General features: G+C 38.2%; 2 protein-coding genes across 2 annotated transcripts in view; one reads left to right on the forward strand and one right to left on the reverse strand.

Annotated features, from left to right (window-relative positions):
• GABRD (gamma-aminobutyric acid type A receptor subunit delta) overlaps positions 1-24,906 on the reverse strand; it is a 107,315-nt gene that overhangs the window by 36,969 nt on the left and 45,440 nt on the right. The window lies entirely within an intron of this gene.
• Positions 1-24,906, forward strand: part of CFAP74 (cilia and flagella associated protein 74) — a 47,084-nt gene that overhangs the window by 10,807 nt on the left and 11,371 nt on the right. The window contains exons 10-24 of the mRNA XM_086764660.1: positions 514-724; positions 1,643-1,825; positions 2,851-3,024; positions 3,927-4,045; positions 6,701-6,767; positions 7,223-7,312; positions 9,236-9,409; positions 11,230-11,401; positions 12,672-12,784; positions 13,593-13,715; positions 14,844-14,965; positions 19,010-19,138; positions 22,019-22,106; positions 22,702-22,875; positions 24,214-24,347. Coding sequence (XP_086620786.1) covers positions 514-724; positions 1,643-1,825; positions 2,851-3,024; positions 3,927-4,045; positions 6,701-6,767; positions 7,223-7,312; positions 9,236-9,409; positions 11,230-11,401; positions 12,672-12,784; positions 13,593-13,715; positions 14,844-14,965; positions 19,010-19,138; positions 22,019-22,106; positions 22,702-22,875; positions 24,214-24,347 — 2,073 coding nt within the window. The remainder of the gene's footprint in view (positions 1-513; positions 725-1,642; positions 1,826-2,850; positions 3,025-3,926; positions 4,046-6,700; positions 6,768-7,222; positions 7,313-9,235; positions 9,410-11,229; positions 11,402-12,671; positions 12,785-13,592; positions 13,716-14,843; positions 14,966-19,009; positions 19,139-22,018; positions 22,107-22,701; positions 22,876-24,213; positions 24,348-24,906) is intronic.

Genomic DNA, 24,906 nt, shown 5'->3' on the forward strand with positions numbered 1-24,906 from the left:
TATATTAAAAGTGTGGGTAATATTTGTTGCAGAAAACTGCGCATTAAACTGCTGCTATTAAAACTGAGATTAAATTATCTGCTGTCACTTTTGTCACACTACAGAGTGTGTCATGGAGTTTGTAGGCATACATAGCTTTGAATTAATATCTTCCAGGTTCAGGACTTATGTCATGACCTTTAACTATTCGTCCTCCCTTTATTGACTCCACTGGATTTCAGACACGCAGTTCTCTTTAAATGGAGAACTAGGTTAGGAAAGTTACTTTAAAACTTTGTTTTCAGTAGCAATGACTAGTATGGTTTGTCAACTCCTCAACTTCTAAAAGACTGTAATTGAGTATATTTAGTCTGGAAAAATGTATAAAGAGCCTCTGAATTGCCAAAAATTGCTACTGCACCCAATTTAAAGACTTGCTATTTAGCTTAAAGGCTGAAAAGAAACTGGACTGTAGTTAATATTATTAGTAAACAACTATAGTTGGTTTAATATTTCTTACAACTTGGATTACAGAGCTTTTAGAGAACAGCAAAAATCAAGAAAAATGGAGATTGTATCTAAAATCTTGAAAGAAAGAGCTTCTGTTCACAAGCAGAAAAAACGTCAGTCCTGTACTAAGGCAATTACGGGTGGTGGTAAACTTAAGGATTCTTTACTGTGGAGAATGAAAACATGGCAATATATTGAGAGGACTTGCAAACATCCAGCTGAAGCAATATTACAGGTAAACAAAGGCCTAAGAATTAACTGTCTTATAGATTTATTTTTTGTGAAAGGTGCAGGGCACCGAATTCTTTTGCCTGTGAATAGCACAGGCTACAACCAAATACTAGAGAGTACAGAACAAGTGTGGAGTAATTTCTTCATTAGATCTCTTAATAACTGTTAGTCTCCCTTTTCTTGATTGTTGATCCTGGTATCATCATCCCGTTTGGTGTCGCGTGTGTTTTTAAGGGCATTTGCAAGAAGAGGTGAATTTTCAAACATATGAATTGGAACAGACATCAAAAGCCATGCAAAGCACCCTCACTTCCTGTTTAATTACCTTCATCCCTGAGTAAGGATTCACATCAGTTTGTCAGCACAAGAGAAATGTTTCCACTGTGTTAGAAAGGAGACAATGGTGTTCTCTCTATATAAGCTTCTTTGATGGCTTTTTCTTATTTGCACAGTATTCCAGGGAGTACTGGCCTGGAAAACGTAGGTGGAGTGAATGGAATTCTCTGATGAAACTAGTGGCTTCATGCAGTCTTTAGGTATTTAAACGAGGTGAGGGAGAGGTATTGGTAGAAATAGTTTTTATAGAATAAAATGAAACAAACAACAAAACAATTAAGTTTTTAGTAATCATGTGATACACAAAACATTCAAGCGCAACAGTCAGTATTCTCATGTCTGAGGACTAGTTTCTAGCCTCCTGTAGAGTACAGCTAACATCATATAGATGCTTCTAACGTAAGATTTTTGTCTGTATTCAGTGTCTTAAGAAGGGATAGACCTAAGTTGTCATCTTTGGCCTCTGAGCTTTATAGACCTGTCATTTTTTGTGTTAAAAGATCTCCTCACAAACTGTTAACTGTTGAAGTAACTGTCCTGTAATAATTTTAAACTATATCTTCAAAACTTATGTTTTTCACAAAAGTCGGAGCGCTCTCTGTCAGCTTGTTCCTCAGCTGGTGAGAAAACTGCTTCTGTAGGAGAGATTTCTGAAAAAATACCCCATGATGTGCTCTGTGAAAGTGGTGAAGATGAGAAAGAGAGGGACAAGACCCTAATAGAACCAGAATTCCCAGGACTTTGGAGCCAGGAATGTGACTCGCAGAAGGTAAATGTTGTGATATCTCTTATTAGAAATAGAAGAGAAAAGAAAAATGTGGATGAGATCATTTTGTAATTGACTTATTGTGAAGTTAGTCTTTACAAATTTTTGTATCTTAATGGATTAGAAAAGTTTCACTTGCCTCCCTAGTAGTTGTAGATATCTGAAATAATGACACTGGCAAGTGCTGGTTTTGGAATTTTGGTTAAAACCAATAATTATCTATTTGGCAGTTAACATGCAGACTTTATTACATAGGCATAGAGATTATCATCAGAGTAATTGCTGTTTGACACTATTCTTGTAGTGTTCTCTTAAAGAGAAAACAATACTTCCATTTTAGTCTAGAGATATGTGAAGACATACATCACATCGTGTTCACTTGCTTAAGTTGAAAAAAACTAAACATGACTTTCTGTTGAGTTGGCAACACAGATTGCTTTGTGTGGAAACAACTTTTTTTTGTACCATGATAGGCACACCACCTTCTAGCAAAGTAATAGTTCCTATACTCTAACCAGAAGTAAATATACACTTAGAGTGGAATTATGTAGTAAGGTCTTAAATGTTATTCCAAGGTATACTTGCATATACTGCTTTTTTTTTTTGAGCTGTAGAAGACCTTTAAGAGCAGACTTTATAATCAATCAAAAAGAAATAATATCCATATACTTGCATGAAAGAAGCACTGGACCGTAACTGAAATGTTCCAGTGAAGTTTGCTGATTTTTTTCTGAATGAGTATTTGTTTAAGAAGTTGAGGGGGGAAAAAACTCTTTTAAGTGCAGAAGAGCTAATACTGCCATTAAAAACACTATGTCACAGTGTGGGATGACAAGCAACCGAACAGACAGCTGAGAATAAATTAAATTCTTCATACATAAGTTGGGAGGCTGAGTTTGATCTGGAGAGAAACAGACAAAGGCTGGCCAGATAGTAAAAGATTGCATTTGCAGACTTTTCTACTTTGAGCTACAGATTCTGTGATCACACTTACAGTCGTGGTGGCTTTTACTGATGTTCCTTTTTAGATATCCAAAGAAGAAATGGATCCAAAGCAGCTGGCTACAACGGCAGAGAGAAAAGAAATTTTTGAGAAAAAGATGGAGGAATTCCAAAGTGGAATTTTTCACAAGCAAATAGCATCTGGTCATGAATGTAAGGGAGGTACTTTCTATAGTAAACCAAGCTGCATTCATTTCAAGGTTAGTAGCCATTCTGCATGGGATCTATGAAGATGATGTATGTATCTGCTATATATACTGATGTCTTGATCAAAATCCTGTCGCACTGGGAAGAAAAAAAACCAAACCTATTGTTGTCTTTAATAGGTCTTTAGTTAAACCCAAAAGAGTACTTGCCTTTTTCTCTAGCAATCTCCTAGGTAAATTATAGTCAGATTAAGTAAACCGCTCAGTTTTACTACTGTAGGTCTAAATTATAAAATATTTCCTTAGGGGAACTTGAATGCTGTCAGAAAGGTGAGCAAATGGTGAAACATCTTGTTAGACTGTGTTCCATGCTTTTTAAAAGGTAGCATGACTGTTACTTATCTATCGTTTGTACACACAACATTATTATTAAAATATGTCCTTAAAGAAGTCATGACTACAATCCAGTTAAGATTTTAGTTTGCAAGTGACCATCATATTGTACTGACCTTGAGGAAGCTGAGGTGCAGTTTATCTCTGTATTGGAATTAGCAAGTGTACTGTGAGAAATCGTAACGCTATGCCCAGTTCTTCTCTGTACTTGAAAAGATTGCTAATGTGGTGCATCCGACGAGTCCTTTGTGTCAGAGAAACACGCCGCCAGTCAGCCCGCAGGACTCCTTGCCTGTGCATTAATGTGCCAGGTATACAGCTTTCATGGCGTTCTGGTTTTGTGAGGCGCTGGGAGCCTCTGCAGGAGTTCCTGGCTTTAGGCTGTATGTTTTAAAAGGTTGGTTTGGAGCAAGGCAATGCTGTACCGGTTTATACAATACTTAGCACACGGGCTTGTGATCCCAGCAGGGACTATGAGCACAACTATGGCGGTTGGTTTGTCTTTGTGTGTGTAAATATTACTTCCTGTAACTCACACCACCTGCTACGTTTGGTGTCCCAAGGATTTTGATGTTGGTCAAATCTACAAAAAGAAGATAGTTTTGACAAATGCGTCCTACAGTGTTAACTTCTGCAGACTAGTGGGCATCAGTGAATGGCTCAAGGACTGCATCAGCATTCAGTAAGTAAAATTAACTGTAAACTCATTGCTTGTTTTACCTTTCTACCACAACAGGACATGTAACCAAATTCTGTGGCAAATTTAAATAGATTTCAGTAAATACATCTACATTATTATATTCCATTTTTGTGTGATGAGGAAAGGAACTGTCTGTGTCTGAGAGCTGAGAAGTAAGAGGCTTACTGAGCCTGAGCTGCATGCCATTGGCTTCTGTAGCAGTGACAGCAAGGGACCACTCCCTAATCTGTGGAAAACAACATAGATTTGTGGTAACTGCCAGCCCTCAACAAGTAGAAAGCTTTTTTGCAAGAACATCATTCCCTTTACAAAGGGGGAAAAGATCTCTTTGTAGGTACAAAGAAGTAAAAGAGGACCCAAGCTCCTTTCTAGGCCACCACAAGAGCCTTTAAGCCTAGGCAAACCTCTTCACCAGCTGCCGTCCTTCAAAGCATGATTCACTCTGATTTCCAGATTACTGTTGAAGTTTAAATGTGGAGAAGCTGATGAAATAAAGGAATAAATCTCAGAGCAAGGAGCACTTAAATTGAAATCCTCTGGGGTCTTTCCCATCAATCCATTCATATAATCCTGATGACAAGTTATATAATGAATAATAATTCTCTCTGTCCAGTTGGGAGAGACTGCAAATTAATCTCAGTTTAACTGTATTGATAACTTTATTTGACTGTTTATAAATAAACAAATGGAAATATCCCCCAAAAGTTTATTTTAAAGAGTAATTCAGAGACTAGTTTTCTCTGGAGATACTCAAAGCCTTTAAAAATATAAAATAATACTTTTCAGAACTTGAAGTTCTGAAAATAATGAAGTCAAGAAAATAATATATTTACTTGGAACTCTGTGGGGGGGGAAAAAAAAAAAAAACAAAAAAACTTGACTGTAGCTTATCCTGTATGTGAAAAAAATTGCTAAAGCTCTTGTTTGTGTGTAAGTGAAGCTTATTGACAAATAAGAGACAAGACATCAGGGTGAATCTATTTCACTTACATAAAAAGTTAAGATTTTAACTTTTATGGCTGACTAACCGGAAGAACCCATTTCTGTGACTGTTTAGTCATACCCCGGTGAAGTAAACAAGTTGTATTACCACAGTAACTGATTTCATACTCCAGAGCTCACTACCCATTGCCACTTCATAGTGATAGATGGCACTTGGAATTTCTAGGTAGCTTGGTAAGAAAAATGCAGGTGCATAGTTACGCCATTCCTTGCCCACTTAGGCCCTGTAAGAGCCCAGTGGAATGTGAGCGTGCTACAGTTCTTGACTGAACGTGATCACTTGAGAGCTATGAAGTGTGAATCCAGTTGCTGTAGGAGATCTTGGTAAAGATGTTTAGCACTTCAGTCAGACTAATGGAGATGCCCATGTATAATGCTTATCTCTGCTCAAGTAGAACCATACACAAATTGTTTGTTATGAAATAGTTTTACCAAGTATTTTGAAAATACTCAGTACATCTCAACTGTCGTGGTATCAGCTGTCCTCTAAATCCCTTGTACAAGTCGTTATAGACATAATGCTTGAGAGCTGTTCTCAGTGACAGGCACTGTATTTGCCAATAAAAAGCTATATTCCGGTGGCCTAAACGAGCATTATTACATCCCCATGCAATGCGAGTCTATTCTTAGCATAGTGCTTCTGTGTGTGTTTGGCAGTCTGTGCTCTAAACCATAAATATTTTCTCAAGGGAACATTTGAGATAGAAGGAGCTATTCCTTGAAGTCTTCCTCAGGAGAAACTGCTAGTGATCTGTTCTGAAGGTCAGCGTACAGATGCTTATTTCCCTATTTCCACTTGCAGCTCCTGAATTCTGAACAGGGTTTCCCTTTTCTGTTTGGAAATGTTTCATCTTGCTTTTGGTTTTAATTTTATTTTGATAAAGTTGTGATTAGCATGTATGTTCTGTGTTTCAGTGTGGCCCAGTTTGCTTAGATGTTCCCATGGCTAACAACATGTAGTTACCTATTTGTCTAGTTTCCTTTGTGTCAGGCAGAACAGGTCTCCAGTAGTGCCTTAATAATTTCATTTAGAGTGCAGCTGTGAGATTTCTCATTTCCTGATGGGCACTTTTCTTGCATCACAGAGACCATGAAATGAGGCATTGAAATAAGTGGAAGTTTCTATTCAAGATAATTTTGATACAGTTTGCAGCAAGCAGCACGTTATCTAGTTGTTTGTAGCTACCTTTTCTTCGCCCCCCCCCTTTCCTCTTCCCTTCCTGTTTGGACAGGAGAGATGTTACAGAGCAACACCCAAAACGGGTAATGGCAGAAGATTGCTTCTTAGTTATAAGAAAGGGCGATTGGTCCACCCTGTTCTTGAGGATATTATTGAGCCTCAGCTTCACCTGTTTGGTTACAGCCTCGTGGTCTGTAGCATGAAGGCAGTAATTCTTGCCTTTTAAAAGCACTTTAAAACTTTCTGAGTAAAACCTCAATAAAGAACCAACCTTGGTAGTTCTACAATTGCAGCAGGGTTCTGTAGCTTTTCATTAGTCTGTCACTCATTCTGGCTTTTCTAAGTAATTAATCCAAGTGGGAGTGGGGGGGAAATTCTGCCATTGTTGCCAGAATAGGAGCTGAATGCTTCATACATGGCTTTAATTTGCAATTTTATGCTAATTATCTCCATAGTTTTGTACCACCTGGCAAAATATCTGCTGGAATGTCCTGTGAATTGGTGGTAACATTTAAGCCAAAGGTAAGTGCACCTGAGTGCTGAGTTACACAATGACGAGAGTTCTAGCGTAATCCACTAGTCTTATTGAAAACATAATTCATTTAATTTCTTAACGCTTACAAGGAAACAAACTACATTTCTAGAAAAGGTACTGTTGTACTTGGACGCCTGTGTGCACGTTCAAGTGCTGGTGAGTTGTAACAAGGCATATGCTAAGGGCACGTTTTAGAAAAATGCCTGTCACTAAGTATTCTTGGAGTATATTTTGAAACTTGAAAAACAATTTATGATACTGCTAGCTAGGGTGAGCCAGGCAGTTACTTACCAAAGACTATTTTAAAGCGGAAATGTAGAATGTGTAGAGATACGTTTTAATACGTTACTCAGATAATGAGTGAGAATATTTTTTTGTCAGACTACATAGGCTAAATCTCTGCAAGTTACTTGGTTGGGTTGTTTTTTGTTTTGTTTTATAGATAAATGAAAATCTGGAAGGAGAAGTTATGTTTATGGCACAGACAGGTTCTTTTTCTGTTCCGTTGAAATGTACAGCCAAGAGATGCATTGTAAGTGACATTTTAAAAGTACATTCAGAGTCAGCCTAACAACAGTAATAGAAAATGTGAGATAGAAATATAAATAATTCTTGCTAAATATTTTCAATAGCGTTTATGCTTTCTCTTTCCTTTTAAATGGAGAATCTCTTTCCAGAAAATGATTCACTCCTTAGCTTCCCAGTTTACCCTGAGATTTATACCAGATTGTCTTAATGGATTTACTTAACAATGAACTTTAACTTCAGAATGGAATGAACGGAAGTAGTTCTGTTTAGAAATTGGGGACACAATGTTACATTGTGCATGGAGGGAAGAGAAATGGCAGCTGAAAATGAGGGTTTTTTTTTTTTCTGGGAATTTTCAGAAATTCCATCTCAAACCTGCAGTAGTTTTTTCTTAACTTGAATTTCCTATATAGATAAAAAAACACACAATATCATTCTATCTGTTTTGACATTTCTAAAATAATATATCTGTCCTTTCTTTCAGCCTCTTAAAATCTTTTGAGAATTCTATATCAGATTTTAAGCAAAGAACGTAATTTTCTAACAGTTAAGAGATGAAACTGCAGGCAGCACTAACTTTTGTTTTAGATACCTTAGTTTCCTGTGAGTTAACTGGAAGAAAGCATTTGATAAAAGCAACAACTTTTTTTTTTAAATTACTTTTTACTACTAAGAGCAGCTATGGCTTTACAGGCCAAAAGAAATTAAGAGTTGAGAATATACAACGCTAGAGGAAAAAGATTATGCAAGGAGACACCCAGTATCGGAATAAGACTGGCAAATGCAAAATTTGGGATATACTGGGAGCATACTTAGTAACAAAAACTAAAAAATAATTTCTAAAAGGCTTTAGACGTAGGAATGTCTTGGGGTTTGTGTTACGTTTCAGTAAATAGTAAGAATAAGATTGCATGTAGATTTTTTTTTCTGGACTGCACATTGAAACTGTTGTGCACAGGGCAATGAATCAAGAATAGTCTATTACACAGGAAATAGAAGGGGGAAGTAACTAAAAGGTAGCGCACTGTGATTATTATATTAGCAATCTAGCAAAGTATTTCAGGATGTGCTTGATTTTAAGCACTTGTAGGAAGCTGGAATGATCCCACATCAATATTGTATATTTAAATCTGACTGTGTGTAGGACTTTTTGATGGGTTTCAGTTAAAAGACCTCAAAGATGAGAATGCACAATATGTAGAAAGCCAGCACATGAATCTTTGATCAGAGGAGTAGTTTTCTTCTGCTCGAGAATTCGTACCATCATTGGGCCCTAGTTACACCCAGGAGCTCCTGTTCTTTGTGCCCTGAAAGTGGGAAGAGTTCAGCTGTAAGCAGGATACTAGGAAGCAACCAAGTTGTCTTTGTCATTTTGGTGCTTGAACTTAAATCACAAGCCTTTCGTTATCATATACCCAGTTACAAAGTGTGTAAAAATTCTATATGGGGTAGTGTGTTACTTCTTAAACTGGTTGTAAACCATCGTACCTCAAAGAAACAAGATAGGATGTGTTATAAACGGATTTGTAGTCACTGTATGATGTTAAATGTTGCTTGCTTCTCAGCTTGGTGCTAGTGAAGCCATTTTTACAAGAACAACAATGTTGAATTGATATGTAAATATTACCTACTTCCAGAGTACCTACCCAAAGACGTTCGTACGCTGCTACTATGAACAGAATGTAAGCTGTTTTTTCCGTTGACAAATAGTGGACTGAAATGGAAGTGGCTCAGTTTAGCAAGGCATTGTTTTAGTAAGTTGCCTTCTACAAAAAGGCAGATTCCCACAGTTCATGTTGTTATTTAGTCCCATCTTTGAAATGATAATAAGAACTTTCAAGTCCTATACTTGAAAAGGTGGATGCTCATTCAATTGACGTTGCTGACTATCTAGGACAGTAGTAATTAATGGTTTATCTTCTCACAGCTGGCACTAGATAAAGAGCTCATTGACTTTGGCAGCCAAGTGGTGGGAGAGACAATTTCACGGACCGTCAGCCTGACAAACAGTGGAGCTTTGGGAACAAGATTCAAAGTTCAGACGTCAGCAGGTGCCAGTAGTACACGCAGAGCAACAGCAAAATCTTCTCCTGGAGGAATGGTAGGCTCAAACACATTTCCCTAAATGGACAGAAACATGCTGCTTTGCGAAGTGTGGTAGAATCATACAGAATCATAGAACAGCTCAGGTTGGAAGGAAATTCAGAAGATCACCTACTACTACCTCTAGTAGTTTGGGTTGGCGTATCTTAATATAATCTATTGGACCCCCCAAATATCACAAGACAAATTTTAAAACGATTATTCTGGGGGACAGGGGAGAAACCTAACAATTTTTTTTTAAATTAGTCATTTATGTCAGGATTCCTATTTTCTTCACGTTCATGAAAATTTGGAAAAAACACTTCAGTTGAAAAAGGAGGTTCTGACAGAGTAATTTAAAATCCCAGCTCCTGGACTTAAGAAAAATGCTAACTGTTGCAAAACTAGCAATAAAGTAATGAGAATTGCGAGCACTAGCCTGTGATCCTCCTTTAAAAATCTAGAGCTGTTCTTTAAATTTTCTGTCAAAGAAGGACAGTCAGTTATGGACAAGGGAAGAAGTCATCTTAGTCAGACTAAGAATTACATGGAGCCTGTTGCCTGAAAACTATAATACTAAATAGTGTTAAGAGAATTGAAGGAAGGTCTCTGAAATCAATAGTGGAGTGAATGCACGTGGCTGTAATATTGTGTCCTGTGGAATGTCCTACGTGGGAATGACGCAGACTGTTGAAGAAACGTGCCACAACTCGGACACTTGGTGCTGAGCTGACAAAATGTGTGGTGTTAGACCTGACACCGATTGCTCCTACAGCATGCCAGTTTCAAAGTTGACAGAAAACTGAGGAATCCCAACAGCTGTACTCCTCCATGTAGTGGACAATTTTAAGTGAAAAACACTTACAAAGAAAGCATGCGTACAATCGGCTTCTCACCTCAGCAATACGGAGCAGATTTTTGAAACTGAGCAGCTTAAGTCTGAAGATGTACTTGCTCCTTTTCTAAATAAGTTGTGGGTTTTGTTCTTAAGGTGGGGAAATGTTCAAATTTAAAAAAAAAAGAACAACAAAAAAAACCTACAAAAAAAACCCAAGCAAAAACTCAACAAATAACCACCCACTGTGGTAGGAGCTCGTGCTTGTAATTCCTGTGTTGATTAATATCACTATCATAAATGTTCCTTTTTCCTCAAGTGTTGCATAAGTAGTACCTGTAAATAGATCTCTCAAGTCCTTGACCAGAGAGAATATCACGACTAGTTTGCATATCATTGTTCTGAAGTGCCTACACGTTCTGTAAACACAATGCAGATACTTCATCTTTGTTCCTTCTGTAAGGTCTTTAACTTCTGTGATCATTGAAGAGCAATTGGCTCAGATGGTTTTCAAAATTCTTTACTTGACAATGTAACCCATTTGAAGTTCTAAGAAAAGGGTTGACCTCTCTTCTAAAACACTACATTAAATAGTATGTACAGTGAAACTGCTGAGCTGTGTGCCCTGGTTTTCAACTCTCGTACTATCCTCACGTTAATAGCGTGGTTCCAATGAAGAATTTGTGAAATAACACCATCTGTATCCGTGGTTTGCCTTCTGTATTCTGACTTTTGTAGGTGTCTAATAAACAGAAGTCTAGTTTTAGCAGACTTAGATTTGACATAGAACTACCTGTGTTTCTACTAAAAAAATGTTAGTTCTGTTAACTGTAAGGTAACTAACACTGTTTTGTGTTGCTCCCATTATATTATTTACCTGTTTTGGACAGGTAATTGCTCTTTGGTAATAAATAATAAATAAACTGCTTAATAAAACTGGAGCTGGTACAAGCTAGATGGACAGTCACAGTAGAAAAATGGTGTTTTTTTCTGTTTTCTAATAGGTTACTCCACATTTTGGTGACTATGTCCCTGAAAAAGTCAGCGATAGTCCTGTGATGTCCATGGGTGAAAAGAGTGAACAGGTTTGCCCTGACCATAGTGAGAAGGTGACCTCCTGCGTAGCCCAGGTGGAGCAGCAGAGGACTGAGACAAGCCTGAGAGATAGTTCCACAGGTGAGATGACTGTTTCAGAAAATCAGCAGTGCAGTTTCCCAGGCTAAGCACTACCCATTTGTAGAGTTCCCTGTAATGAACTGTGCAGTTCAGCTGGCGAACTTACTCCGTAAGTTAAGTAGTTCATCATTCTAGTAGTAACGTTACATTTCTTTATATGCTGCCTCACAAGGAATGACAAAAAGAATGTACTGACACCATTATATCAAAAGCAGCAGAGAATCTCACTTCTCATTAGCAATCAACAGTTCAGTCTCAGAATAATACAGAAACCAACTAACTTAAAGAAACTGCAAATTTTTTGTCATTGTGCTTGTCTCAGCAACTGAATACCCACTTCTCGGAATAGAAATCCACATGACAGGTTTATTTTTATAGTCTGTAATTCTAGGAACAGGGAAGTAGAAAGATAAACCTCCTCAGACATTTTCCATCTCATTCCTCATGTTTACTATTTGCTTAATAAAATCTAGTCTTGCGGAAGAAAGACTTTCTTCATTTATTATCTGTATTCTTTAATATTTTTTCTGGATATTGATCATCCCAATGGTAGGAAACTAAAAGTTCTATGGAAACATAAATCTAGGATCTGTATTGTGAAATGGAGTAATTACATAAATCACAGTAGCTATGTCCACAGAACACATACCTTTAAAGATGTTTTCAGACCTTAAAAGAAAAAAAAAAAAAAAAAAATTGCATTGCATGCTAACATATCATGACACCGTGATCTTTTTCCTGGTTAACGTGAAGCATATGGCTGCTATTTGATTACTGCCATACAGTCCAGAGTCTATCATGATGCATTAGTTTAAGGCACGTCGAAGCCCTGGTGGGAGGCTGTTTAATTAAAAGGTACTTATTATTGCAATTGTTTTGCAAAGAAAGTGAAGCAGCACTTCCACTTGCTTTGCAGGTCCTCCTGACTGCATTGTTTTGTCCTATTGTAATTGTTCTTAAAGCCCAGTTCACACTTTCAGCTGAATTTGTGTTCCTTGATGTAACAATCTCCTACCGAACCAGTAATATTGTTATTCTGTGGTGGAAGGATCAGGTGTCTAAGGCAGAGTTCTAGACCAGGACAAAGTTGTATGGCCTAACAAAAAATTCCTTCTAGACATCTCTATTTCCCTGTCATTGGTATACATTGTTGTATTTGCAATGTTGACCAAAATCAGTGTACCTCTGCTCTGTTTAATGTTTTTGTTTAGGGAGTAGATGAACGCATCCTGCACTTCATGGAGTTTTGTTTGTGGTTTTCTTTTCCCAGAACAACTTGGTCAAGATGGATTAAACTCCAGATCAGATCTAGACACAGACAATGCACATAATTTAGTGGAGCTTCCTCCTGAAGAAACACCAGTTGAAATTATGCTTGGAAAGGTAATGAATATCCTGAGACACAGACAAGATTGACACTAGTCCAAGCCCACAGCCAACAAATTGCTCTCGCACTGGTGGGAAATGCTTAAGTACATGATCAATTTCAAGTTAATTCTTAAAATGAAATCACATGACGTATTTCCCTTTCTTTTAATCTATAAAGACTTACTTGAGCTGAAAGATTCTGTATGCAGAATTTCTCATAATTTACCTTTTTTTTTTTTTTTTTTTTTTCCTTGGTCAAACTGATTTTTCTGCTGTGTTGTTCTGTGGTTATGCAAAGTCTAGTGACAACACAAGAGATGGGGCAGGAAGAATGCCTGGGAAATGTCAAACTTGAGTCGTATGAAAAAATCTGGGTATGAGAGTCCAGATGCTAGCATTTATGGCTTTAAGCTATGCATACAAAAGGCAGGTGGACTTGATGCTGAAATCAGAAGAGCAGATCTTTGAATGGTAGCACAACTTCTCCATGTTTAGTTACGTATTCACCAAGACATGATGGAGACACTTTGGTAAATGACACTAGCTGTCGTACAGAGTCTTGCAGTAAAACGAGACTCTCTGTAAGTTCTGACCATGCCTGGTTGTGAAACTATGTGTCACGCTAAGCCTTTTCCCCACGATAAACCTCCTAGGGAGCTGCTGCTACTGCTCTTTCACTTGCACAGTGCACTCACTCAGTTACAAACTAGGTGTAACAGAGGGTTTGCGTAGTGTGAGTATACACTACTTCGTTATGTATATTTATAGCTAACTACAGTAATACAGTCAGATTTTCATTAAAAACATGTTCTTTCTTGTTTAGGTTACTGAAGGTGAAATTGGACCCTTCAGCTCAGTCAAACTTCAGATTCTGTTTGTCCCAGCTATCCCTGGGGATGTGCGGGCAGAGTTTGTGATCGTGTTTGACAACCCAGACTGCAAACCAGTGAGTGATTTTGTGCAAGACTTGCTTTGAAACACCGTAGAAAAAGTTTTAAATCCTCCTATTTCTGCATTTCCCAAGAATTAAGAGCTCATAGTCCTATACTAGAAACAGGAGAAAGGCAGAGGACAGATGTTTATGAACATTATAAGTAACCACATGGTACCTCATTGTTCTTATGTATTATGTGGTTTGATGGGAGGTAACTTTGTAACACGGCCCTTCTTTCTGGTGCAGTGTGGTTATTAAACCTGTTGATTCTCTTAAATTTCTCTGCAAATAATCCTGATACTCCCATTTAATCAGACATCATACTGGAAAACATTTAATGTCCTGGAAACAAATACTGAAGTATTCTCCTTTATTCCCAGCACACATGGTTTATTTTCTCTCTGACATATCAGAGTTGGAATGACTTAGCATACAGTAGTGAAACTGATGTGTGAGAGCTGGAAGAGATGACAACTTCAGTTACCACTTCAGCATAGTTTGATTCCACATTTTATTGGAAGCTAAATTGTGCCTGGGAATAGCTCGTAAAAGCTTGCCAAGAAAATAAAGAAGAACTTCCAAGCAGCTCAGTAGGCCAGCCTTGGCTCTCCCCACGGTTACAGATGGAGTAGGCCACAAGAGGAGTTGCAGGTGCATACTGCAGGCTCCTGTGGATGCCCTCTCTTTCAGGATCACTTCGTCCGGGTCTGAGCTGTGTGGTCACTGATGTCAGACCTGATGTCACTCTAGGAAGCGCAGCACTGTGCTGCCATTATTGTATTTCTTTGGTGGCTAAACAAGCTGCAGTCTCATGAGTTTCTGAATTATGACACGTTCACTTAAGCTAGGTGTACTTCAAATATTTCTTTTCAGTATCATGGGCAGCATACTGTTCCTTCATGTTCTCTGTCAAAGAATCCAGACCAAAGAATAATTCTTTTTTCTGCTGGGCTGTCATAACATCTAGGTTTTATTTTACAGATGATTTTCATAGCTTTGCCTGATTAAAGAATCTGTTGCAATATGAATAATAAATATTTTACTCAGCTGTAGTTTATAGCAGAAATTCTTGCTCTGTCTAGATCAGTAAGAGTTTGAGACCAACAAAAATAATTGTACTCTTGATTTACGTATTAACAGCTGCACTTTAGTGCCATTGGAGTTTCTGTTGATGTGCCAGTTTGGGTGCCCAATCCCAACATTGATTTAAAGATCTGTATGTATGACCGACTGTATCAGGATTGCGTTGTCATTCAAAGCAGGTGAGCTACCCTTTCATTATCAGCTGCCTTCTGGAGCTAAATAATGAGATCTAAAGTCACTAGGCGATGTCTTGAGCTTCCCTTGTGCCAGACCCATCTTGTCATCGTAGGAAGCTGAAGACCTGTTCGGTTTTTTCCTTGGTGTTTCCAGAGGACATCCTGGTTGCAAGCCCTCAGAGTTCCACACTGCTGTGGAAAATGGACTTGGGTATCCTACTGTCCCAGATTTCCGAGACCAGCCGTAGCTATGACGTATCTGAGTTCGTACGTGCCTTTCCACTCCTACAAGATTCCCCATTTTGTCTGTTCTGTGGTATAGCTGTAAAATCCCAAGGGAATAGCCACTCCACAGACTTTCATCATGTGGAATTTGCACACTAAACATTAGGGAGATAAGTGTGTCTAAAATAAAGTGCACATTGGGTATAATTGATTGAGCCAGGAAATCTTGTGAAAGAATATTTTATAATTTCTCAGCTATTTTACCTTTATTTAAAATCCATGAGAGACTTATGATCTGGAACCCAGCCTCATGCTAACTGTTCTTTATTGAGAAGGTCAATTCCCAGTCTTTCCAGACTTGGGATATGATGCTGGATAATTATGTCAGTCGTTTTGCATTTACTGTGACAGGGGAAGGGTCCAACTCCTCCGAACCCATACAGGCACTGAGCACTGCGCTGGGCTGGCAGATACCTTGTAAGTGCACAGGTAGTGACTAAACACCAGGTTACAGGGGAAAAAATATTTGGGTGTTTCTGTAGTCCAGGTCAGTGATGTCTGGTTCTGTTTGCATTGCAATATAAAGATAATATTTGAGCTCATTGGCTCCCAGAGATTTCATGCTATTAGAGTGTGGTTACGTGAACTTTTACTCTCTTAATTGTCTTCAGGTGGTGTGTGCCCTCCCTCTACCTAATGCAGTCACTACTGAATGCTTATTTCAACAATTTGCATTTCTTAGATTCTATTTAAATAGGATTGGGGTGGGTTTGTAGGAGGGTGGGGGAGAGAGTGGATCTGTAGAAGGCAGCAATTCTAAACCTCTTACCAGAATTACTGACTGCAGAGATTCGCGCAGTTGGAAAGAAATGAGTAAAGCTGTTATCTCAGAAATTCAGCTTACAGATATGACAACCACAAGTTGTTACGTAAGTGATTTTACTTGGTCTAGATAACCCAGGGATAAAAGTTGTAAGTGTAGAAGCAGAATAACTCTCCTAATGAAAACGTAAGATTTCAAGGGGATCCCAAAGATAGAAGGTGTCAAATTGCTTAAGGCAAAACTTCTTAACTGAGAGAAAAATCCTGATGATACTTCACCAAGTTTCACTAAATTAAGAGCACATAATATGTCCTTAGCACCTTGGCAAATCAAGTCTTTGATTTGTCACCCAGTTCCCTGTAGTTAGGAATAATTGTCTTTGTTATACAGTGATTTGGGTTGAAATTCAGTGTTTCATGTGCAGGAATATCATGTCTCAACTTTTTATCCTGCAAAAATACATAGATTTCATCATTCAGTTAGATGTGGTGCCTGAGAAGTTTCTTCCTCTGGTAGCTGTTTAATTTTTTCTGTAGCCTGTGTCAGAGGATTCCTCATTGTTACATGGCACACATCAAACCACTTCTCAAACAGAATGAATTTAAACTGCTGAAATAGCTGTAAATTACTATCAGTCAAGAAGAATTTCTTAGGTTAGACTGGTGAGTGGCTCTATTTTAATTGCAATAGTGAAAAACTGCGGAAAGGCAGTCTCGCTAAGGTCTGTAGTCTGGAACTGCGCACAGACAAAGGATCCAGCGCCAAGGACAATTACTAGGCTAGCAAAAAAGCGTCCAAACTGCTGTCAACATACAAACAAAGATAATGGTTTGTTACAGCGGCTTTACATGTGAACTGTATATCAACTAAAGAGTTACTACAGCGCTGTCTGAACCAATGCTCGTAGCAGCCACTCACTGAAGGAGACAGCGGGAAGGTCACTGCAGCCCAGCTGAGAAGACTGCTTGTCTAACAGCTGCTGAAGTGCCTTAGCTAGTGAGAACTAACATTCAGATCCAGTAGATGTGAAATTGTATTCGCATAACTTCTAGAACATAGATTCTTTAATTAAATACTTTAATTAGATACTTAAATAATCCTGCTATTCAGGAATGTTCTTGCAAATTTCTCCTTCAATTCCTAACTATTATAGAAGAGAAAAAACCAAGACGAAAAAACTTCAAACTTGTAGCAAGAGAATTCTTTAGATTTTCGGGGCAGAATCTGAGCCAGCCCTGAGGGAGACGGTGTGTCACGATCACCAGTGTGTCCTTCACCACCAGTGCACACAAACACCTGACAGAAGCAGAGCAGAACTTGTCTGTATCTTATTGTTTCTGCACTCTAGGACATTGTAGTCTATAGCGCAAGCAGGAGATCAAGTTTTCAGGACTGATAGATAGCTCTGGCACTTACGCAGCCCAGTGAACTCTGTAGAATTGCCAAATGTTAGTTAATACTGGTTTTGGTTTGGTTAGGTTTTTCTTCTGTTTTTTTTTTTCCTGGTCACATAGAATACAGTAGTCGGGAAACGTAAATAAGCAGCATAAAGGGTGAAAGTGTCTTATCAGAATCCTCTCCAGTGTAAATCACTTTGAAAAGTAATTTCTTTGGCATGTTATAATCTGCACTGATTTAATGAAGTAGTTTATAGTTCCCTCGGTTTGTCAACAGTCAGAAATCATTCCAGGCTCCCGGTACCACATGCTATAGCTGTTGATTTAGAGCAGACCATCTGGACTGACAGCTTGTAAACCAGTGCAAGAGAAGGAAAATGACAAGCTGAAATATTTGTAAATTGCTTGGCAATTTTGCACATAGGGATAAAATTCCAAAGCAGGCTACGGTTTGTTGCTATCGCTGTATTATAATATGGCCAGAATTCAGTAAACAGGGAGATGTTTCCTAGCTTCCAAAATGCCATTCATAGGGCAAACTGATCACAAGTTTTAGCAGAGGAACTGGCAGTACCAGCGCAGCCACACTGTGACTTCTAGCCCTGTAGAATCTCTGCCGTTAGAGGAGAAGTTACAAGAGAGCTGTGAAATTACATGTATTTAAAAGAAGTCACCATGGTTTTGGGGAGAAAAACCAAAAGCAGCAGCACGCTCAGTGCATTTCTGGCATAAGATAGGCCCCCAACCTCCCCAGAGTTTGAGGTTTTTTTCCTGCCTGTACAGACTTATTTTTTTGTTATTGAAGCTTTTGAGATAATTTTTTTTTGTTGAAGGTTTTGAGATCATCATGACAATAATGAGGATGAATGGAATTCATAAACTGGGTGCAAGTTGATGTTTTAGGTGTATTATGGTCTTTCAGGTTCTTTTGATTCTTCTGACTACAGGCTGGGACAACGAGTGCTTGTTAGCCACGTAAGCAGCATCGAGGGATCCTTGGCCCCATTTAGGGGTTGCTGGTCTTCGTTTTTCTGTTTCTCAGAGAGAATAACAGGTTCTTATTTGTTGCATCCCACCCACCACCAATTGTTACATAACCTACATCCAGCATTACGAGACAACTGCTGCTTTTCCACCTTGAGTGGGTTCCGTGCTGCAGCTAGGATGAGTTAGCTGTCTTGAACACTACCCGAGTTTTTCCTGTTGATTCAGACAGAAGGAATGTGTGTTGGAGCAACTAATTAGCTGGTATTTCATAATAATTTGGCTTTAACTTTCCCCTGACCTGATTTACCACTGTGGTGCACTTCAATTATATTCCAATCAGCTGTGTACATTACTTGAAATACAGCTGGGTTTACTTACAGTACTTCCAAAATCTTGTTTTCTATACTTATCTTAAAAGAGAACACAACTGTGTGATTTTGCTGTAGCAGTTTTACATGTCCATCATTTTCAAAGGAAGCTTGGAATTACATTATAATCGTAATGTAAAGATGTACAGGTAGGGGCAGGGGGGGACCAAAATCCAAGAGCAAATGTTGCTGAGATGGCAGTATGGGTAGCCTCAAAGCCACCTAAGCATGTCTGATCTGTTTGCAGAGCAAAAGTCACGCTGCGTTTGAAGTTTGAAGTATGCAAAGAATTGAGTAAGCACATGGAGCTGCTTCCAAAAACCGGTTACATTCAAGCTCAGTCATCCTTCAGTGTGCAATTGAAGTTTCTGCCCAGGTAACCTAACAGCAATATTTTTTTCAGTATGTAAGACAATATCTGTAGGAGGCTGTCGGTGAAAAGCCTGAGCAGGTCAAAGTTTTTTCTTCATTCACACTGTAGCAGGCTGGACTGCACGCTGCTGGTGTCAATGCAGTCCTAGTCTCCCCGCTCACTCTCCCTTAAAAGTTGCCAGATGCTCAAGGAGGAAATTGACTTGGATCACATACCTGTGAGAAAATGCTTTTCCTGTGGTGACAGCAGTCGTGTGAAAATCTTGGCCGATGCATTCCGGGTAGGCTGCTCCCATTTCTGTGGGGAAGCTATTCTTGTACAGCAGAGAGGTTATCTAGGCAGGTGGCTACTTCATGGATCACTGATTCAATAATTTCTGGACAAGAACTCCTGTGCTTGCTAATTAAAGTAAGAAAAGTTGGGCTTCCTGTTCGGATGCCTCCTACCAATGTACATTTTTCTCCAGAGTATGAATGCATTGATCTTGAATTTGATGTGGCATTTTATCTAACATCTTCTAAGATGCTAAAAGCCTTATCCCAACAAGTTTCTCTTCTCCATTTCATGATATGTCTGCATATACAAACAACTCAGTTACAGGAAACAAAGAATTCGTGTTTTTAAAAATTCAAACACAAGAGCTCCTGTTGACCACTTAATTTTATTTACCTCATTATTGCCATCCTAAATAATTTAGAAGGACATTTATTTTCCAAAAAAAAATTAAATTACATAGATCTTAATTCTGGTGTATGGCCAAATACTTCAACAGCTTCTACGTGGATTGCTGCTGCAAACCTGCTGCTTTTTCACACAGATTATCTACTCCCATTGATGTAAGTATATTTGGATTTTCACTGATGTGCTTGGCATCTCTGGATTCTGAATTGAGTGTCTAATCACTGATTTGGAAATTTTCACCAGGTTAGTATTCAAAAACTAAAAGTGTTTACAGTCCTTCCAACATCTCAAATCCCATCAGATTATGACAACAGTAACCATTATTATGACATTTTTCAGTTCCTAAACTTCAGATGCTGTAAAGCACTGTTACACTTACTGAGTGGATAGAAGCATAGCTTGGATTTAGAATGTTAATCTTCCTTTGAAAAATGGGGAAGCTTCAGAAAGGAGATTTGATGAGATTAAGGCATTTCTGACACACGAAATATCTGGCTGTTTCAGTATACAGATCAATTTTAAAAGACCTAACACACAGGGGAAGTGTGTCTGTGACAGAGAAGGGGCTTGTGGCAAGCTGATGTGAAGTACTGAGCTAGTGACACGTTTCTGTAAATGCCTCCTCGTTGACTTAGCTTGTAAGCTACATGAATAGAGTAGCTATATTAAAAGTAACAGAAAAGTGAAAAGAAATGCTCATTCAGCAGTAGTAAATGAACAGATAGATGACTGACGGCTTGGGAAGCTCTCCCGAGTATTCTGTGCACACTGAAACGCTTGGTCAGATGTTACAATACTCAGAACTTTCTGGGTGTTTGAAGCAGACGTTTTCTGTTTATTTGACGTATTCTGTTTATTTTCTATTTATTACAGTTCGCTAATCTGCTGACTTTCAGAATTCCCAAATACCACATCTTGTCGTTTTTCTGCACTTGGAACTAGTCCTGCAGATGCTGGCAGTCTAAATCTGATTTATCTTTTATGCTTCTCTTTAATTGCTTTTAAGCGTGAAGAAGCCATTTTCAGAGAACTGTCTGAAGGGTTTCAGCATCTCTGCCCCAAGGCATAACAGCTCATTTAGAGTTTGTCACTGGATGTACAGTTACAATTTTTTTCCCTGCTGGATCATTCTGTAATATTTTAATTTCTTCTGCTATTCTGATGTCCTGTGACAAAGCGAAAGCTGAATACTTTATTCCTACCTTGTATTTAACTCCAGTTCCTGTCTTTCAACAAGTTAGCAATACCTTTGAAGATCACCTTCTAAAGTCACTTTTCATACTTGCCAAATAACAGCCAGCAAAGTTTCAGATTACTATGGTGACTGAGCAGCTGCTATTTATTCATTAACAATACATTAAAAAACTGCATGCAATTCCAGCAGTAGCAGCAGGAATATGATCACTGTGGAGACCTAAGAACAGGAAGCAATTCCCTCTGGTGCTGTAAGACACTATAAATAGACCAACAAAGCTAAAAATGCTAGAGCTTTTGTATTGTCTTGGCTTGAAACTCTGAAATTGAGCTTGTGATAGCAAGATGCTTCAGCTACAGAAAACCCGCATTTCTTAAAAATTACTAATCTGGTGTATAATCTCCAAGTTTGTTTCCCTTTATTTGTGTCTCTGTGCTTTGTGATACGTTAACCTACAGGGGGGTTGGACTAGGTGACCTTTAAAAGGTCTCTTCCAACCCAAACGGTTCTATGATTCTGTGATAAGGTCAATTATTATAACTTCATTGCTAGACGCCCTGGCAATCCCTGCACAGCTGCTCGGAGCAGGCTGTCTGGAGGTGTGCCATTCTATAGGAAATCTGTGACAAGTCCATAGTATTTCTGATCTGACAGAGTCGCCTTTTTCTTGGTGGGAAGGTAGAACTTCATAGATCACTAATTTTTAAGTGGCATTTTCTTCCACCGTTTCCCCTAGTATTTGCATATATCTTTCGTACAAGATATTAGTTGCACTTCAGTGGAGCACTGCAGCTGATGCTTAACCAACTATATATGTGAATACTCCTGTTTGGGCACAGGTACTGTGTTAAGGTTAAAAGCTGCGAATAAGAAAACTTTTAGACCTTAAGTAACAGGTTTGTGTTTTTCTTTTTGTGCAGAAATATATCCACCAAAAGTTTATTATTCCCCTTAGCTAGAAAACAGTAAAAATATTTTTAAGGCTGGATCTACTTTTTGATTTTTAGGCGCTCTCTGTCTGAAGATGCAGGGAGCTATTTTAATGAGGAGACGAGAGTTCTCGAAGTTCCAGTGGCAATAGTGATTGTGGATAAGGTTGGTGATTTTTATTATGCTGGTTATCAGACTGACAATAGATGTGAACTATTTTAGTGACTGTTCGCTCAATGATACCTGATCTTAGACTAGTTCTTTACTCCTTGAAGTCCTATGACAATAGTAAGAGATGCTTGAAGTGATAATACAGATCTGGTAGTTTCTTCTCAGCGTGTTTACAATACAGAAAGTTAAATACTTCCTAGGTAGTGCTCCTCTATTCTCTAGTAGTTTATTTTGTACCAGAGAGTTATCAGACACCATAGCACAATCTTTTTATTCTCATCTGTGCTGCAGATATTGCATATTCTTAGAGTTTACATTTCCTGGAGATACAGGTGTGATTCCATTCTGGCATATGGAATTTGAGATATGGATATTTTAAAAATTTTGCTTATCAAAGAGACATTTCCTATTGCCTAGAGAACAATGAGGCTGAAGTTCAAGATAAATATGTTACATTTATATATGCTGTCAAGGAACAGAGTAGAATAACCTTTTTGCAGCTATCTTTTTGGATGACATTTCACTTAAATCCTGTTCTTACAATGCTACAGATAGAGGTTTTTATCCTCTGCTCTTGCATTTCTTTCAGGCTAAGACAGTTAATGTTACTGTCCATGCAATTGTTACCACTTCTGATTTGGAAATAAGTCCAGCACAAATCAATTTTGGCTACTGCACAATCCATGAAGCTGTGCAGGCAAATGTCATGCTAACAAACAAATCCATCTTGCCACAAGAGTTTGGATTTGTGGGACTTCCAGAGGTATGTAGTTATCCCACACACACCTCTTGTATCAAAATATATTTCATTGTTATGAAAGCATGTTTCCATGTGAGTGTAAATAAATCATGACTGTTTCTGCAAACCCATGGAAATACTCCTGCATACAGCACTGTGGAAACATGCAGAAACATACCAGTTGTGATACTGGTTTGCGTACGCTTCATCTTATTATACCCAAAGCATTTTTCCAAGCAGTGTAAAGATCATAGAATCCTAGGATCTTTGAGGAGATTTTACTATTCTCATTTACAAAACATTATTAGGCTAACTTTATCCTGTTAGAATACTTTTTTTTTTTCACACCAAGAAATCTACTAACAGAATACCTGGTGCACTTTTCTCTCAGACTCACAGGTCTCTTATACTACTAAATTAAAAAAATATAACAAGCTTAGGGAAATTGCTTTGGCTTTGAGTCTGAGGAATATTGCACAGTTTGCATCCAAATGCCTCAACACTTTGTCTTCAAAGCATGATGGCCGTGTCCAAACTGCTTCTTGGGAATCATCCTCCGAACCGTGCCTAGGTATTTTCTGACTGACTGTAAGTTGATGTGGAAGCTAAATTAATCACAGGAGCTGCCAGTTTCATGTGGGCTAGGTCTACTGAATTATTTTTTTTTTCCCTGAAAAATGTTAGCTTTTCAAGCTTCATAATAGCATGATGATCACAGTGTGAAATGGTTTGGCATATTGGAATTAGAGCTAGAGGAACCTGACATTTAATTAGGCATTCTCCCTTTTGCTGCTGTTTTAGGGATGAAAATCAAGGAGTTAGCTAAAATAAATTAGTATCTTCAGTTTTGTTAAAGCTTTACTTCACAGCGTATATTTCATGATTAGCTTAAAACGTGATGGAGAGATGTTCCTGAATTATCAGCTCAAACACAAACCAATATGTATTTGTAGATGTTAAACTGGTACTTGTCACGATGGTATCTGCACATCATACGGGAATCAGCTCTTCAAAGGTACAGGGGGAGCTGTTGAAGTTTTTATCATATTTCATTCAGTTGTCTATGAAGAGTAAATAAACATAATTAGAGAAAGGTAATTACCATAGATGATAAGAAGCTGGGGAAGAGATTCTACTGAAGTCTGAGTTAGTGGATTTAATGCCTTTCAAGTTACTTTGAGATTGAAGTCAGACACTAGTCACTAACTGAAATGAAAGCTTCTCACTAGAAGAAGGTTTCAGTTTTCCTGACATTTGTAAATTTAATAACAAAATTTTATTGTCTTGCTAGTAGTATCTTAGTTAAATTTATTTAATAATTTGATAATTTAACTAATAATTTCTTATCCTGCCATTTTGAAGTTTGTTGAGATTCAACCCAATGACGGATTTGGAATTCTTCTTCCCCTTGAAAGCCTGACACTGGACATAATATTTAAAGCTAACAAGGCAAAAGAGTACAGCTTTGAACTAACCTGCAAGACAGAGATCAATAGGTATGTTGAGAAACTGACCGAGTGGTAGGTAGTCTAGAAGTGTAAATCACGCTGGATTTCCCCTGTTAAGCTCATTCAGAAATTAAATCCCTGCATACTTTGAAGAGGGAAGGCTAGGATAAAAATGCAAGGCAGGTGGGAATTCTGCAGTTGATAAGAGTTGCTCAATACCTGTTAGCTTCATCCTTCGTTTATCTGTCTGTCTTTACCGAGATGACTTTTCCAGTCCCACCTGAAATTTATCCTTGTCACGTATCCAAGCTGGAAATTTGCCTCAGGTCATCTTAACCAGCAATGTTCTGCTTGCTTTTTTGGCAGGATTACTGAAGGTTTGGGGTTTTTTCTTTCCTTTTTTTTTTTTTTTTTTTTTTTAATGCTTCATACATTAAGCTAATGCTACTGAAATAATGATGGCATAAACTTTGATTTGACTGGATGTATTTCCAGAAGTTCACAGAGGAAGAATTCAAGTAGGGACTCTAGCCAATTGTGCATTAAAAATAGACAGTATTATTGTTCATCTTCAGGCAAAATTCCCACTGCAAGCTTGAAATTCTGC

The sequence above is a fragment of the Chlamydotis macqueenii genome, chromosome 21 (assembly GCF_036417535.1).
Source record: "Chlamydotis macqueenii isolate bChlMac1 chromosome 21, bChlMac1.mat, whole genome shotgun sequence".
In the NCBI taxonomy this organism is placed as follows: Eukaryota; Metazoa; Chordata; class Aves; order Otidiformes; family Otididae; genus Chlamydotis; species Chlamydotis macqueenii.